Source organism: Podarcis filfolensis (assembly GCF_964270895.1).
Source record: "Podarcis filfolensis genome assembly, chromosome: 8".
Classification (NCBI taxonomy): domain Eukaryota; kingdom Metazoa; phylum Chordata; class Lepidosauria; order Squamata; family Lacertidae; genus Podarcis; species Podarcis filfolensis.
The window spans coordinates 83,021,119-83,037,404 of record NC_139611.1 but is presented as its reverse complement, the minus strand read 5'-3'; the positions used below and the strand labels follow the sequence as shown (position 1 = coordinate 83,037,404).

At 48.2% G+C, this 16,286-nt stretch overlaps 1 protein-coding gene across 11 annotated transcripts in view; it reads right to left on the bottom strand.

The window, feature by feature from the left end:
* The window catches only part of DMPK (DM1 protein kinase), a 52,816-nt gene extending 39,288 nt beyond the window's left edge, over positions 1–13,528 (bottom strand). For 6 of the 11 annotated variants that reach the window (XM_083627103.1, XM_083627104.1, XM_083627105.1 and 3 more), the window contains exon 1: positions 12,591–13,443. In XM_083627103.1, coding sequence (XP_083483229.1) covers positions 12,591–12,750 — 160 coding nt within the window. In that variant the 5' untranslated portion in view covers positions 12,751–13,443. Of the gene's footprint in view, positions 1–12,590 lie in introns of all 11 variants that reach the window. The other 5 variants (XM_083627100.1, XM_083627101.1, XM_083627102.1 and 2 more) reach the window with 4 other exon arrangements.
* Positions 13,529–16,286: the final 2,758 nt, after the last annotated feature.

Genomic DNA, 16,286 nt, shown 5'->3' with positions numbered 1-16,286 from the left:
AAGATGATATCTCTGCTTTTTAAGATGCTGTCTAGGTTTGTCATTGCTTTTCTCCCAAGAAGCAGGCGTCTTTTAATTTCGTGACTGCTGTCACCATCTGTAGTGATCATGGAGCCCAAGAAAGTAAAATCTCTCACTGCCTCCATTTCTTCCCTTTCTATTTGCCAGGAGGTGATGTGCCCAGTGGCCATGATCTTCGTTTTTTTGATGTTGAGCTTCAGACCATATTTTGCGCTCTCCTCTTTCACCCTAATTAAAAGGTTCTTTAATTCCTCCTCACTTTCTGCCATCAAGGCCGTGTCATCTGCATATCTGAGGTTGTTGATATTTCTTCCAGCAATCTTAATTCCGGCTAGGGATTCATGCAGTCCAGCCTTTCGCATGATGTTCTTAGGTTCATTTAAAAAACAACAACCTGAGCCTAGCAACTGGCATTTTGGTTGCTGAAAGCTGGTTAGATCTTGTGGCCCCTCAATAAAGCACCCTGGGGGGGGGGGGCTGGTGACAACATTGCTGAAGATGGCAGCTTCGCCAGCCATTCCATTTCGCCCTGCAATTAAAACAGCAAACACTTTTGATCCAGCGCAGAACAGTTCTTCCAAACTGGGCATCCCTGATGTGCGTAAAAGGAAGAAAAGGGAACAAATCGGGTCCCCTTGATTTGTGGATTTCTCCCTCTCTGCCTACTGAAGGCCAATCAGGCTGCCTCGGCCTGCAATAAACAGTGATGGTGTCCCAAAGTAGGGATGATGAGGTGGACAGACCGGAGACATGGGATGAAGCCATCAAGACCCAAGTGTTCGTCTCATCAGTCCGCAGAGAATCATAATGGGATTTGTCTTGGGTTCTCCTTCCCCTGAGAAAATATGTTTCCAGCCTGAATAAATCCACGGCAGAAATCAAGAGAGCCAGTGTGGTGTAGTGGTTAAGAGTGGTAGATTCGTAATCTGGTGAACCGGGTTCGCGTCTCCGCTCCTCCACATGCAGCTGCTGGGTGAGCTTGGGCCAGTCACACTTCTCTGAAGGCTCTCAACCCCACTCACCTCACAGAGTGTTTGTTGTGGGGGAGGAAGGGAAAGGAGAATGCTAGCCGCTTTGAGACTCCTGAAGGGGAGTGATAAAGCGGAATATCAAATCCCTACTTTTCTTCTCTTCTTCAAGACTCAAGATTTGAGTATGAAGAAGAAAGACCGCTGCTAATGAAACTTTGGATTTGAGTCTGAAGAATAAAGAACATTGAGGAAGGAAGGAAGGAAGGAAGGAAGGAAGGAAGGAAGGAAGGAAGGAAGGGGTTCATGTGAGGTGATGATCCAAGAGAGACTCCATCTCCTCAGAGTATTGCGAAAGAATGATGTCAATCAACATTTGATGATCTCCTTCTACCGGTCAACAATAGAAAGTGTCCTTTCATACTGCATCACAGTGTGGTATGCTGGTTTGACATCAACTGATAGGAAGTGCCTACAGAGGGTGGTGAACACAGCACAAGATATTATGTGCTGTCCCGTGAATCCCCCGGATGAAATAGTGGGAGAACATTGCCTCAGGAGAGTGAGGAAAATTCACACCCTGGCTGGCACTTTCATGATCTCCTGCCCTTGGGCAGAAGATATAGAAGCATGATTAGTCGCACCAACAGGGTAAAGAACAGCTTCTATCCATGGGCTGTTAGACTGCTGAATGAAAAGATAACAACAGGGCAACTGAGTTTGGGGTTTGGTAGGTGTGCGTCAGTAAATGAGGGGAATTAAGATTAAGAGAGCTGAGTGAGGGGTGCTAATGTAATCTCACTGTATACAAGTTGTACAAGTGACAATAAAGTATTTCAATTTCAATGTACAGTGGTACCTCAGGTTACATACGCTTCAGGTTACATACGCTTCAGGTTACAGACTCCGATAACCCAGAAATAGTGCTTCAGGTTAAGAACTTTGCTTCAGGATATGAACAGAAATCGTGCTCCGGTGGCGCAGCAGCTGCAGAAGGGCCCCATTAGCTAAAGTGGTGCTTCAGGTTAAGAACAGTTTCAGGTTAAGAACGGACCTCCGGAACGAATTAAGTACTTAACCTGAGGTACCACTGTACTGAAAATGACAGATCTCTCCTGCTCTTGCAGATGTGTCGCATTCTGTATCGGTTTTCCCTCTCCAGGCCAGCTTCTAAAATTTGTTAGGGTGTTTTACGTCCCTGTCATCGACCGCCACCCCGGTCACTTTTTCCTTTCCATGCTCTGTGAGGAGAAGCACTGTCAAATTCCAGGCACGACCAACTGCCTCATGGCACAAGGCCCAGGGCCCAACTGGCATTTCCACCTGCCAAGCCAACCTTGCCCAGTGACGTTTGGGGTGGATGGGACAGCCCCCTTTGAGAACAAATGGCCCAGGATTAATTTACTTCAAAAAATCATAGATTTGTGGAAGGGACCCCGAGGGTCATCTAGTCCAGCCCCCTGCCATGCAGGAATCTCAGCTAAAGCATCCATGACAGATGGACGTCCAAACTCTGCTTAGAAACCTCCAAGGAATACCGACGAAAGAAGAACGGCAGACAAAATTAATGGACTACACAGAATTGGATAAAACGACAGGAAGGATTTGAAACCTGCGGGACCAGAGATTTACAGAGGATTGGAAGATATATACGAATTACTTGAAGAACAACTGTAATCAACAAATTACGCTGGAAGTTTTGTAAGGAGAAATATATGAAATATTGCAAAGAAGAGAGATATTAGTTATGATATTTAAATGTAATAGTGAAAGTAAAAAGGTAAAGGTAAAGGGACCCCTGACCATTAGGTCCAGTCGTGGCCGACTCTGGGGTTGCGGCACTCATCTCGCTTTACTGGCCGAGGGAGCTGGCGTACAGCTTCCGGGTCGTGTGGCCAGCATGACTAAGCCGCTTCTGGCGAACCAGAGCAGCGCACGGAAACGGCGTTTACCTTCCCGCCGGAGCGGTACCTATTTATCTACTTGCACTTTGACGTGCCTTTGAACTGCTAGGTTGGCAGGAGCAGGGACCGAGCAACGGGAGCTCACCCCATCACGGGATTCGAACCACCGACCTTCTGATCGGCAAGCCCTAGGCTCAGTGGTTTAACCCACAGCGCCACCTGCGTCCCTATGGTGAAAGTAAAAAATGTCAATTAAGTGATAAGATTGGGAAATTTTCAGATGTGATTGATGAAAGTAAAAAAAAATTGTATAAGATATAAAAGTATGTTTAATAATTGTTGAAAATGGTATGTTAAAAAACTAATTACACACACACACACATATATATATGTAACCACCAAGGAAGGGGAGTCCACAACCTCCTGAGGGAGTCCGTTTCCCTGTCAAACGGCTCTTGCTGTCAGAAAGTTATGCCTGATGTTTAGTCAGAATCTCATTTCTTGTAGCCTGAAGCCTTGGGTTCGAATCCTACCCTCCCAAGCAGGAGAAAGAAGAGGAAGAAGAGTTTGGATTTGATATCCCGCCTTTCACTCCCTTTAAGGAGTCTCAAAGTGGCTAACATTCTCCTTTCCCTTCCTCCCCCACAACAAACACTCTGTGAGGTGAGTGGGGCTGAGAGACTTCAGAGAAGTGTGACTGGCCCAAGGTCACCCAGCAGCTGCATGTGGAGGAGCGGAGATGCAAACCCGGTTCCCCAGATTACGAGACTACCGCTCTTAACCACTACACCACACTGGCTCTACACCACACACAAGCAAACTTGTTCCATTTCCCATGTGACAGCCCTCAAGATATTTGAAGACGGCTGTCATATTTCCTCCTGGTCTCCTCTTTCCCAGGCTACAAGGACCCAAGTTCCTCCACTGTTTTTCATAAGGTTTGGTTTCCAGGCCCTTGATCATCTTGGTCGCCCTCCTCTGCCCACCTTCTAGCTTGTCAATATCCTTCTTAGATTGTGGCACCCAAAACCGGACACAGTATTCCAGGTGTGGTCTGACCAAGGCAGAATACAGTGGCACTATTACTTCCCTTGATCTGGACACTATACTTCTGTTGATGCTGAAATTAATGACCCGAAGAACCAGGTCTTTCTATGCAGTTTGAAAGGTCAATCAGCTTTATTGTACTGATCAACCAGTGAAAGTTTGCAGTCCTCAGAATGGATGCTTTTGAATTCTGGTGCTGGAGGAGACTCTTGAGAGTCCCATGGACTGCAAGAAGATCAAACCTATCCATTCTGAAGGAAATCAGCCCTGAGTGCTCACTGGAAGGACAGATCCTGAAGCTGAGGCTCCAAGACTCCCTGGAAAAGACCCTGATGCTGGGAAAGATGGAGGGCACAAGGAGAAGGGGACGACAGAGGACGAGATGGTTGGACAGTGTTCTCAAAGCTATGAATATGAGTTTGACCAAGCTGCAGGAGGCAGTGGAAGACAGGAGTGCCTGGCGTGCTCTGGTCCAGGGGGTCACGAAGAGTCGGACACGACTAAACGACTAAACAACAACAAAAACAGATGAAAACTCACATCGACTTTTTAAACATCTGGGAAGTCCAAAGCAAAGTGGTTTTTCCAGATGCCCAAAAAGAGAATGGCGAAAGAGCCCGACCTGAAATCAAGAGGCAAGGAGTTCCAACTCGAAACTGCAAGAATGGTTTCACGCAAACAGCTGAGCAGCCCCCAGAGTATTGGGTGGGTGGATACAGTGTCTGTGAATCTGTTAGCTGCGACCTATAAAGGCCTCGCTCTGTCTCCTACAGTGGGAAGCTGCACACACTACAGATCCGATGGCTTGATATTTTTGGGTGCTTAAAAAAAGAACCCCCCCCTCCAAAACAAACCCCAACCCTCCATCTAGGAGGACGGTGGGGGGGGGTGAGAAAGAGAGAGGGGATTCCTTCCAAGCTGCCCTGGGGCATTTGTCAGATTCTGTCCGAAACCAGCTGCTTTGCTCCCCTTTCGGTGGCTTCCTATTTCGGGCAGGAGATGATGGGTTGGGAATCTGGGCTTGCAGCAATTCTCAGATTCCAAGCAGGGCCCTCGGAGACTCTCTTGCATACTAGCACGGGAGAACAGAGGGTTTTTGTGTGTGTGTGTTTGTGGAATTCCTGCGCATGGAAACTTTTTCAGGACGCAAGCCTGCCGAAGCCCAAAGGTGGGGCTCTCACTCAGAAACCGTTTCCGTGCCGGGCCTCAGCCACGGGGTTTTTTGCAGAAACACCGCCAGAGAGGATGCTCCGGGGCACGTGCAGAGTGCTTTTTTGCCAGTCGACAACCGCAGCTGATCCCCTGGCAGCAAAGGTCGATGGACTCTACAGTTCTACAATATATACCCAAAGGTCCCAGAGAGAGAGAGAGCGAGAGAGAGAGAGAGAGAGAGTGTACATGCGACTCTTTATCTCAGAGTCGTGGCTTTGCGTCTGACGTTTGGCAAAAGATTCCTGCATTGAAATCTGTGGGGCTCACTAAACATACATATGATTATGCAGTGCTTTTTTCGGGGAGGATCAGGGATAAGCATACCCCTAAACATTTTTTGAATCTTTGTACTTTTGTCCATTTACTGCATTTATTTCCCCCAATTCGAACTGTGAAATGGTGATTTTTCTTGAGTCAAAATGAGAGTACCCCTAAACATTTTTTTAAGAAAAAAAAGCACTGGGATTATGCTACAGTGGTACCTACAGTTAAGTACTTAATTCGTTCCGGAGGTCTGTTCTTAACCTGAAACTGTTCTTAACCTGAAGCATCACTTTAGCTAATGGGGCTCACTGTTGCCACCAAGCTGCCGGAGCACGATTTCTGTTCTCATCCTGAAGCAAAGTTCTTAACCTGAAGCACTATTTCTGGGTTAGCAGAGTCTGTAAACTGAAGCGTATGTAACCTTCTTGCTTTTTTAGAAACCCTTCCACCCTCCTCGAACTTTTAATCCTGCTTCAAAAAATCTAAATAATTCCCCCCCACCAAACCAAAGACAGCAAAAATATAATCATATACATAACAGGCAGCTTGCTGGCCTTCAGTATCCTACAGGGTTGGTCATTTGCTGGGGCAGGGCCGTAGCTCAGTGGTTAGAGCATCGTCTTTTGCATGCAGATCTCAGGTTCAATCCCCCCCCCATGGCATCTCCTGGAGAGCTGCTGCCGGTCAGTGTGGTCAAGGCTGAATTCGGTATTCCCCAAATAGGACATGGTTACAGTGCTACCTCTGGTTATGTAGTTAATTCGTTCCGGAGGTCCGTTCCTAACCTGAAACTGTTCTTAACCTGAAACAGACTTTAGCTAATGGGGCCTCCTGCTGCTGCTGTGCCACCGGAGCACGATTTCTGTTCTCACCCTGAAGCAAAGTTCTTAAACCGAGGTACTATTTTTGGGTTAGCAGAGTCTGTAACCTGAAGCGTCTGTAACCTGTATAAGGAAGCTCCCTGTTTTTGTTGTTTAGTCGTTTAGTCGTGTCCGACTCTTCGTGACCCCCTGGACCAGAGCACGCCAGGCACTCCTGTCTTCCACTGCCTCCCGCAGTTTGGTCAAACTCAGGCTGGTAGCTTCGAGAACACTGTCCCTCCATCTCGTCCTCTGTCGTCCCCTTCTCCTTCTGCCCTCCATCTTTCCCAACATCAGGGTCTTTTCCAGGGAGTCTTCTCTTCTCATGAGGTGGCCAAAGTATTGGAGCCTCAGCTTCAGGATCTGTCCTTCCAGTGAGCATTCAGGGCTGATTTCCTTCAGAATGGAGAGGTTTGATCTTCTTGCAGTCCATGGGACTCTCAAGAGTCTCCTCCAGCACCAGAATTCAAAAGCATCAATTCTTTGGCGATCAGCCTAATCTATCCAACCTCTGCTTAAATACCAGCAAGGAAGGTTCACAGCCTCTCGACAGAGACCTACTATCAAACAGCTCTGACCGTCAGAAAGTTCTTCCTGATGTTTAGCCAGAATCTCCTTTCTTGATCGAGTCCTACCCTCCACACCCGGAGAAAACAAGCTTGTTCCCTCTTCCATACGACAGTCCTTGAGATACAGCGGTACCTCGGGTTACAGACGCTTCAGGTTACAGACTCTGCTAACCCAGAAATAGTACCTCGGGTTGAGAACTTCGCTTCAGGATGAGAACAGAAATCGCGCGGCAGCGGCACGGCGGCAGCAGGAGGCCCCATTAGCTAAAGTGGTACCTCAGGTTAAGAACACTTTCAGGTTAAGAACGGACCTCCACAACAAATTAAGTTCTTAACCCGAGGTACCACTGTATGGCTGGTGGTGAAGATGGCTGTCATATCTCCTCTCAGTCTCCTCTTTTCCAGGCTAAGCATGCCCAACTCCCTCAACCATTCCTCATAAGGCTTGGTTTCCAGACTCCTAATCATCTTTGGTTGCCCTCCTCTGCCCACCTTCCAGCTTGTTAACATCCTTCTTAAACTGTGGTGCCCAGAATTGGACACAGTATTCCAGGTGTGGTCTGACCATGGCAGAATAGAGTGGCACTATTACTTCCCTTATGGGATGCGGGTGGCACTGTGGTCTAAACCACAGAGCCTAGGGCTTGCCGATCGGAAGGTTGGCGGTTCGAATCCCCACGACGGGGTGAGCTCCCGTTGCTCAGTCCCTGCTCCTGCCAACCTAGCAGTTCGAAAGCACGTCAAAGTGCAAGTAGATCAATAGGTACCGCTCTGGCGGGAAGGTAAATGGCGTTTCCGTGTGCTGCTCTGGTTTCGCCAGAAGCAGCTGAGTCATGCTGGCCACATGATCCGGAAGCTGTACGCCGGCTCCCTCGGCCAGTAAAGCGATATGAGCGCCGCAACCCAAGAGTCGTTCGCAACTTGACTTAACTGTCAGGAGTCCTTTACCTTTACCTTTATAACTTCCCTTGATCTCTAGACACTAGACTTCTGTTGATGCCACAGCCTAGAATAGCATTTGCTTTTTTTGCTGCTGCATCACACTGTTGACTCATATTAAGCTTGTGGTCCACCAAGACCCCTAAATCCTTTTCACATGAACTGCTAGTAAGCCAAGTGTCCCTTGTCTTATATTTGCGCATCTGGTTCTTCCTGCCCAAGTGCAGAACCTTACATTTGTCTCCTCTGAAATTCATTTTATTAGTTCGGGTGGGCCCAGTTCTCCAATCCGTTAAGGTCATTTTGAATCCCGATTCTGTCTTCTGCAGCATGAGCTACCCCTCTCTGTTTGGTGCCATTCTCATGACGATAGGAAATTAATGGCACAGAAATGAGCAGAGATTGCAAGCATGTGTTAGGCCTGGAACTGAGCCCCCCCCCCCAATAGCATGGTGTTGGAGTGGGGAGCAGGGAGAGGGGGGGAGAGAAGGAGGCGGCGGCGAGGAAGACGAAGCGAGGGAGCCAAACGGGCACATGGAGAGTGCATGTCCATAGCAGGCAGCCTTTTATGGCGTTTTGCAAAGTCTCTGCGGCCCAAGCAACATCTCACACAAGCCCCGGCCGTCGCAGGAACACGCACGGCCGGATCTCCCTGGTAAAGGGGGTAGGGCTATGCCATCTTGTCCACAAAAGGCAGTCTGTGCACGGCCAAGGGGGTGGGATGGCGTGCGTGCTTTGCTGTGGCGGCGGTGTTGAAAAGGAAGCTGCCAGAACAGTCTGCACAACCCTCCCTTGTCCGCTCTCTCCCTTTCTGCTGAAGCTAACACAAAGCTTGCGAAAGACTGCGAGAGAACGGAACAGGGACAACAAATAATACGGCCACCGTGATGCCCAGAGTCCTCTTTGCAAAGGCGGCTCGCCGTTTTCCAGGAAGTTCCCTTTGCAGTTCCCAAAGACTAGAGCCCCTTATTTTAAAAACAAAACACAAACAAACATGTAGCCGGGAACTCCTGATCGCTGGCACGTGCTATTGAAAGGGCTTTTTATGAGTCCGTAAAATGTCAGCAAGGACTTTGAGGGCTCCGTTCCGCGCACATGTACACAGACGTGGTTCAGTGCCAGGGCTCAGCTCTGGAATCGTCCAAATAGGAGCAAGATGACTCCTAGACATGTGCAAAGTGCCTCTCTCGCTATTCAGTAATTAGAACCTCCTTTACATGTAAGTTCTACCTGCCTGAGTTCAGCAGAGGGGGTGTGTGTGTGCCTGGATCAAAACACTTAAATTCCAGGCATGCTTGAACTGCAATAACTTTTAGACTGAGCCCTGGAGATTCCATGGATTCATTATTTGCCATTATACTCCACCATTTTTTTCTCCAAGGAGCTCAAAGCGTGACGTACACAAATCTACCCCTCCTCAAGTCATCCCCACTACAACCTTGCGAGGTAGGCCGGTCTGAGAGAAGACTGGCCCAGGTCCTAGACTGATACCCAAACTGCTACACCGCACTGGCTAACCGCTTTCAAATTTATTCGCGCATGGCAGGAGTGACCACAGGAAGGGGTGGGGGCAGTTCATGGCTTCTTCTTGGCGCACAAATGCGTTCCCCACAACGTCCAGCTGCAACAGTTCGCAGGGTGCTGATATCCATCAGGAACCGACCCGATTTCCAGAACTAAACCCTAAAAAGGCACACCACCCTGAATAAGACTGGTATTAAAACCTGCTTCTATTTAAAGAAGAAGAGGAAGACAGCATCCTATCCCCAGCTTCTGTACACTTCAAAGGAAAGAAAGGCGAAAATCCCATTACAGTACGTTATTCACAGCTGTTCAAGGCCTGCCGGCCGGCACTCAAACAACAAACAGATCAGAGCAAAGGGAGCTGGAATATCTGGGTTTCTCCCCAGCAGGTGAACTGGAGGCAGGATACGGTGTGGGCTTTTGGTGTGTTCGACTGCGAGCTCAGCGCCTTGCATTCCCTGCCCTCTCGAACGCTTCTATTTCTATATTTATTTATTTCTGCGGGCAGCTTCTCTGCCGCTCCTGCTGAAACGCAACTCTAAGCAGTTGGCCACGGGGTTAAAGCACCTTAAATGAAACACCAAATGTGGGGTGGGAAACAAGCAGGGAATTTGCCCGTTCTCTAAAAATGCGACTAGCAACCCAACCAAGCGCCAAGAAACATGAGATGCAAGCATCCGCTGCGTGAAAAACCTGGGAAGTTCAAAGTGAAGAACTGCACTGCGGGGGGTTGGACTAGATGATCATGCGAGGTCCCTTCCAATTCCAAATCTGTGATTCTAAGAGATCCTGCCTCCTGGACTAATCTTTGGCCACAGTGGGGCTGATGAGAATCAAGGGATGCAATGAGCCTGCTCTGGCCTTCCCAGTCAAAGAAAAAAGCAACCTTTGTTGGGTGTGAGTGTGGGGAGCCACAAAAATCAAAGGCAGAAATCCAGCCTTCCACACCTCATTCTGGTAAAGCTGGTGGTCAACAAAAGAGGTTTAAAGACTGTCTCAAGGCAAATCTTTAAAAAATGTAGTATAAACACAGACAACTGGGAAACACTGGCCTGCGAGCGCTCCAGTTGGAGAACAGCCTTTACCAAAGGTGTTGTGGGCTTTGAAGACACTCGAACTCAGGACGAAAGGGAGAAACGTGCTAAGAGGAAGGCACGCTTGGCAAATCCACACCGTGATCAACTCCCGCCCGGGAACCAATGTCCCCACTGTGGAAGGACATGTGGATCCAGAATTGGCCTCCACAGTTACTTACGGACTCATTGTTAAAACCGTGTTTATGGAAGACAATCTTACTCGGCTATGAGGGATCGCCAAAGAAGAAGTGTCATTACACAATAGATTAAATGGTTTTTCATTTTTTAATTATTATTTTTTAAAAGGACCCCTGTACAGATGGCACCCAGGGGGAAGATGCCCCGTTTGGTGTAAAGGGGATTCCCATCACAGAATCTGTAGAGCTGGAAGGGGTCCAAACGGCCATCTAGTCCAACCCCTTGCAATGGAACCAAACCTCTTTCTGGGTGCAATCTGTTGATCTCTCTTTTATCCACAGGGGGCTCCCCACTCCTCAACCCCACCAGCACCACCAACGAGAGGAAGAAATGAACCGCAAGCAACCAGCCAGGCAAAGCTTCTCAACCGCAAAAGAATTTTTTTCCTTTTGGGGTCTTCAACATGCTATTTCGTTTATTACTGGATATCTTTTATATTACTCATTCAATTGACATTCCTCCCAAAAGAGCCTGGGGCAGCATTCTTAAATTTATATCCTGCCTTTCATCCAAGGAATTTAAACTGGCTTACGTAGCTCTCATTTTATCCTCAAAACAACCTTGTGAGGTAGGCTAGGCTGAGAGGACTCAGCTACAACAACAGTGTTTTAAATGCACTATAAACATTCAACACCAGATGGTGCTGTAGAGCACAAAACTTTTCTATGAGATTTTACATAGGGTTTTTTTCCCCCTTTTGTTGTAACAATTTAATTTATGACTTATTTATAGCGGGGGTTTTTTTCCCTGTGTGTAGATCCATCCAGAGAGAGAGACACTAGCCAATATTTTCCAACAAGCTTCTTGGGCCAAGTTGAGATGTGAACCCTTGACTCCCACATCCTAGTCCAACTCTTTTTAATTTACGCTAGCAGGGGTAGGGGCTAGCCTGTTTTCATAGAATAACAGAGTTGGAAGGGACCCAGGGGGTCATCTAGTCCAACCCCCTGCAATGCAGGAATTTGCGGCTGTCCCAATGGGGGATTGAAACCTTGGGATTATCAGCACCACGCTCTAACAAGCTGAGCTATCCTGTTGGACCTGATTCACAAGGTTTCGAGGTCCTGGACGGCAGGACGACGACCAGCCTAGGGTGGGAAGTGAGGGGCCAGGCATGGGTTACTAGTATCAATAACAGGTCTATACAGAGGCCACTCCTTGCAGGAGGTTCTTAAAAGTCTGAGCTGTGGCTCTACTCCCTGGCAAACCCAGCGGAGCAAAGATGAGATCATCACAAAGGAGGAGGGAAGCTGTAGGGACAAGAGGGAAACCGAGTCACAGAGGAAAGATCCGTTTGGGGGAGGCGGGGAAAGGAAGCAGCACAGAGTGTGCAGGAGCTAACCAGGTTTCTAAATCGGGCAGGACGGCGAGAGAACAAATCAAGTTTAGATGGACATGGGTGGGTGTGTCACTGCCGAGAATATAGGAGACACTGGTTTTGCAGCCCAATCTGCAAATTGCGTGATTCCAGGGCCTCGGTTTCCCCCCTTCCGCAAAACCGGAACAGTAAGGTGGAATGACTTCATGGGGTTTAACAAACCCATTGAGGAGCGGAGGTCTATCGATGGGTATTGATAATAATAGCTAAGTGGAACATCCAGGAACAGAGGCAGTCTATCACTCTAGCTGGAGACAAGCGACAGGGGAAAAGGCTACCTTATAAGACCATTGCTAAAGACCGACAAGGCAACTATAGGAGAACATTCTGGAAGCGCAATGTAAAATAGTCACTGGGAGAGAGAAAGGGGCCTCAGATTCCAGTACGAAAGGGCAGCTTGAGGGATCTGGGCACAGGTAAAGAAAGCTGGGCTACTATGTCCCCAAAAAAGCCACAAGCCCATTTTTACTAGCTCTAAGGAGGTTGGCTGTGGCACAACAGAAAAAAGGAGGAGGCTATCTCCTTCTTTTTTTCTTTTACTTTGAAAAGGCTTCCCTGTCTGGCTACCGGGCCAGTGGCTATTTGCAAGCCTGGATAGGACGGTTTCCAGCAAGGATCTGGCAGACTCACCCCACTGTAAAAACTCCATGATGTATTTCTCCTGGGCCAGGGGCGACGTGCTCAGCTCGTGGTGCACGCAGAGCAGAAGGTCCACCAAGGTCTCCAGACCTACAGCGCTGCGGTCCAGGACCAGCTCCTCCAGTTTCTTCAGTCGCACCTCGGCAGCCATGGCGGGGGCGGGGGGCACCCCAGCGGCTGCCGTGCCTCCAGCCACATCCAGGGACGGCTGGCAGGAGCCGCCCTGGCTTGAGTCCTCTATGCCAGGCTGGCACCCCCCTGCCCCATGGGGGGCACAGTCTTCTCCTTCCTGGGCGATCAACACGGCTTCTAGAAGTCCACAGGGTGGTCCAGAATGGCGGGCAGGATGGAGAGCGCAGCTTTCTGGCAGCTGCTGGAGATGCGCGTGACTCTTTCTCTCTGTCTCACATTCAGCTTTCTCCCCGCACAAACTTTCCCAGACTTTTTCCCCTCTCACGCTGTCCGAACTGCCAGTCTTTCTCGCCGGGCACACATGGACTTGTGCGCTCTCGTCCCTCGCGCACGCCACTGTCCCCGTCCTTTCTGCTGCCTTGCGCGCTGCTGTTCCTCTTTTTCTGTGGTCCGAAAACACACCCACGCTCCTCCCCTGCCCCCACTCTCTCACATGGACAAACACCCCTCGCCCCCTCCCTCTCACTAGCAGCTCTCCCCTTGAATCACACGAGCACACCCAACCTTTCCCCCCTAGCGTCCAGGCCCCACAAACATGCAAGACCCGGATCTCCCCTCTTCCTTCACTTTTGCGCACTGCAAAAAAGAAACCTTGCGCAAATTTTGGCAGTGGCTCTCCTGAGCCAACTTGCAAAGTCCTGTCTCTCCCCCCCCCGCCTCCCCTGGCTCAGTTTACCCCAGAAAAGCCCCCCCCTCCTGACCACACCCTGCCCTTCCAGCCCAGCCCAGCCTGGGATGCCTCTGTGCCAGGGACTCGCAGCAGCAGCAGCCGCAGGCACAAACAACCCCATGCCCATTTAAAGGCCCCAGGAATGGAGTTTGAGGCCAAGAGGCTGGACTCCTCTTTAACCCCTTCTCAACTCTCCGGCTCTCTCTCTCTCCCTTTCCCCAGCCACAGAGCTCCACTACAGTCTCCCTAGAACCCAGGCTCCATTATAACCTGACAGCTGATGGTGGGGCACAGGGAAGATGGAGCCAGCGTCAGGCAAGCAGAATTACACAGCTTGGCCCTTGATCAGAACCTCTCTACTCCACCTAATTCCCCACCCTGGACCCTGAAAGGGCAAGGAAAGCTCTGCTTTTTGTGACAAACACCCCCAGTTCTTTTGACTGTTCCCTCCCCGCAAACTGGGAACAGAACTTTCTTCCAAACCAAGCAGGCTCAGAACTGGGCATTATTGAATGTTAAAATGATGTTGGACTGAAAATAAGTGGCATTAGCAACAAAGTTAATAAGAATATGCAAAAATGAATTGTTAAATGGATGAAAATATAGAGTTATAATATGTTAAGATATAGAGTTAAGATAAACGAAAGAGGGTAAGGATTTGCTGATTTGATTATTTAAATGGGAATACAAAAAGGGGAGGTGTGAGGAGGCCAAGGAACAAGCTAATGAGTTTAAAGTTACTAAAAACGGATTTGTTTTTTAATTCTTTTTTATCTATTTGTTTTTTTTATTTTGTATTTTTATTCCTCTTTTTTCTCTTTTATGTATTTTTCTATGTCTTCTTTTTTGTATCTTTTTCTTTCTATGTGACTTTTTTCTATTTTGTAAACTTATGTTTTTGTAAAAATCTCAATAAATATCTTTAAAAAAAAAAAAGAACTGGGCATTCCTGTTAAAAGGACTTCCGGTGCCTGGCAAAGATTTTCCCACCCACCCCTTTATTCTTCCAGGAAGAAAGTCTGGTTCTTTAGTTTTAACTGATTTTTACCTTTCTTGTGTGGTCTTTTCAGTACACCGCTTGGAGAGATTATTTTGGTTTACAGTGGTACCTCGGGTTACAGACGCTTCAGGTTACAGACTCTGCTAACCCAGAAATAGTACCTTGGGTTAAGAACTTTGCTTCAGAATAAGAACAGAAATTGTGCAGCGGCGGTGTGATGGCAGCGGGAGGCCCCATTAGCTAAAGTGGTGCTTCAGGTTAAGAACAGTTTCAGGTTAAGAACGGACCTCCAGAACAAAAGTTCTTAACCTGAGGTACAACTGTATAAGCGGTTTGTAGACCGCTTGAACGAATTAGAAATCAAATGCATAAAAACAAAGCTGAAATTCGGGTGTGTCTCTGTCTTCAACCGGCTTCTGGAGCACTTGTTCTGATTTGTTTCACCTAAATTTGTAGGGAGATTATTCTTAAATTTAGATACTGCCCTTCTTCAAAAGGCCACAAGCGGTTACAGCATTTAAATGTAATGAACATGTCCGATACAAAACATGTCTATATAATACAAAAATTAAAGCAGTTCTATAAATGCAATTACGAGAAGAAATACCTCAGATTCTCATAACATAAATTGTTACCTACTCATCTCAGGTTAGAAGGGGTTATCTATTTACTTCTGATTTGTTGGCAGGTTATACAATGTTGGTATTATCTGGCACTTTCCTGAACATTTCTCTGTCCTTATAAAAAAAAATATCTATTTTGTTGTTGTTGCAGGTGGGTGGGTGGGGTGTTGATTTTGTTGGCCCCCACCTGAAAACCATAGCTCCCAAATGCCACAAGTTCTGATGACACTACAGTTGTGATAAACATCTAGGGCAGGGGTACCCAACATTTTCACCACTGAGCATGCTGGCTGGGAATGATGGGAACTAGAGTCCTCCAGAAGACCCCACATCAGCTACCCATGGAGCCACTGAGTGGGTTTAATAATAATAATAATAATAATAATAATAATAATAATAATAATAATAAAAATTATTTATACCCCGCCCATCTGGCTGGGCTTCCCCAGCCACTCTGGGCAGCTTTCAACAAAATATTAAAATACAGTAATGAAATCAGCCCTGAGTGCTCACTGGAAGGACAGATCCTGAAGCTGAGGCTCCAAGACTTTGGCCACCTCATGAGAAGAGAAGACTCCCTGGGAAAGACCCTGATGTTGGGAAAGATGGAGGGCACAAGGAGAAGGGGACGACAGAGGACGAGATGGTTGGACAGTGTTCTCAAAGCTACCAGCATGAGTTTGACCAAACTGCGGGAGGCAGTGGAAGACAGGAGTGCCTGGCGTGCTCTGGTCCATGGGGTCACGAAGAGTCGGACACGACTAAACGACTAAACAACAACAATGCATCAAACATTAAAAGCTTCCCTAAACAGGGCTGCCTTCAGATGCCTTCTAAAAGTCTGGTAGTTGTTCTCTTTGACATCTGGTGGGAGGGCGTTCCACAGGGCGGGTGCCACCACCGAGAAGTCCCTCTGCCTGGTTCCCTGTAACTTGGCTTCTTGCAGTGAGGGAACCGCCAGAAGGCCCTTGGCGCTGGACCTCAGTGTCCCGGTAGAACGGTGGGGGTGGAGACACTCCTTCAGGTAACCTGGGCAGAGGCCGTTTAGGGCTTTCAAGGTCAGCACCTGAATGAATTGTGCTCGGAAACGTACTGGGAGCCAACATAGGTCTTTCAAGACCGGTGTTATGTGGTCTCGGCGGCCGCCCCCAGTCACCAGTCTAGCTGCCGCATTCTGGATTAGTTGTAGCCCCACATAGAGT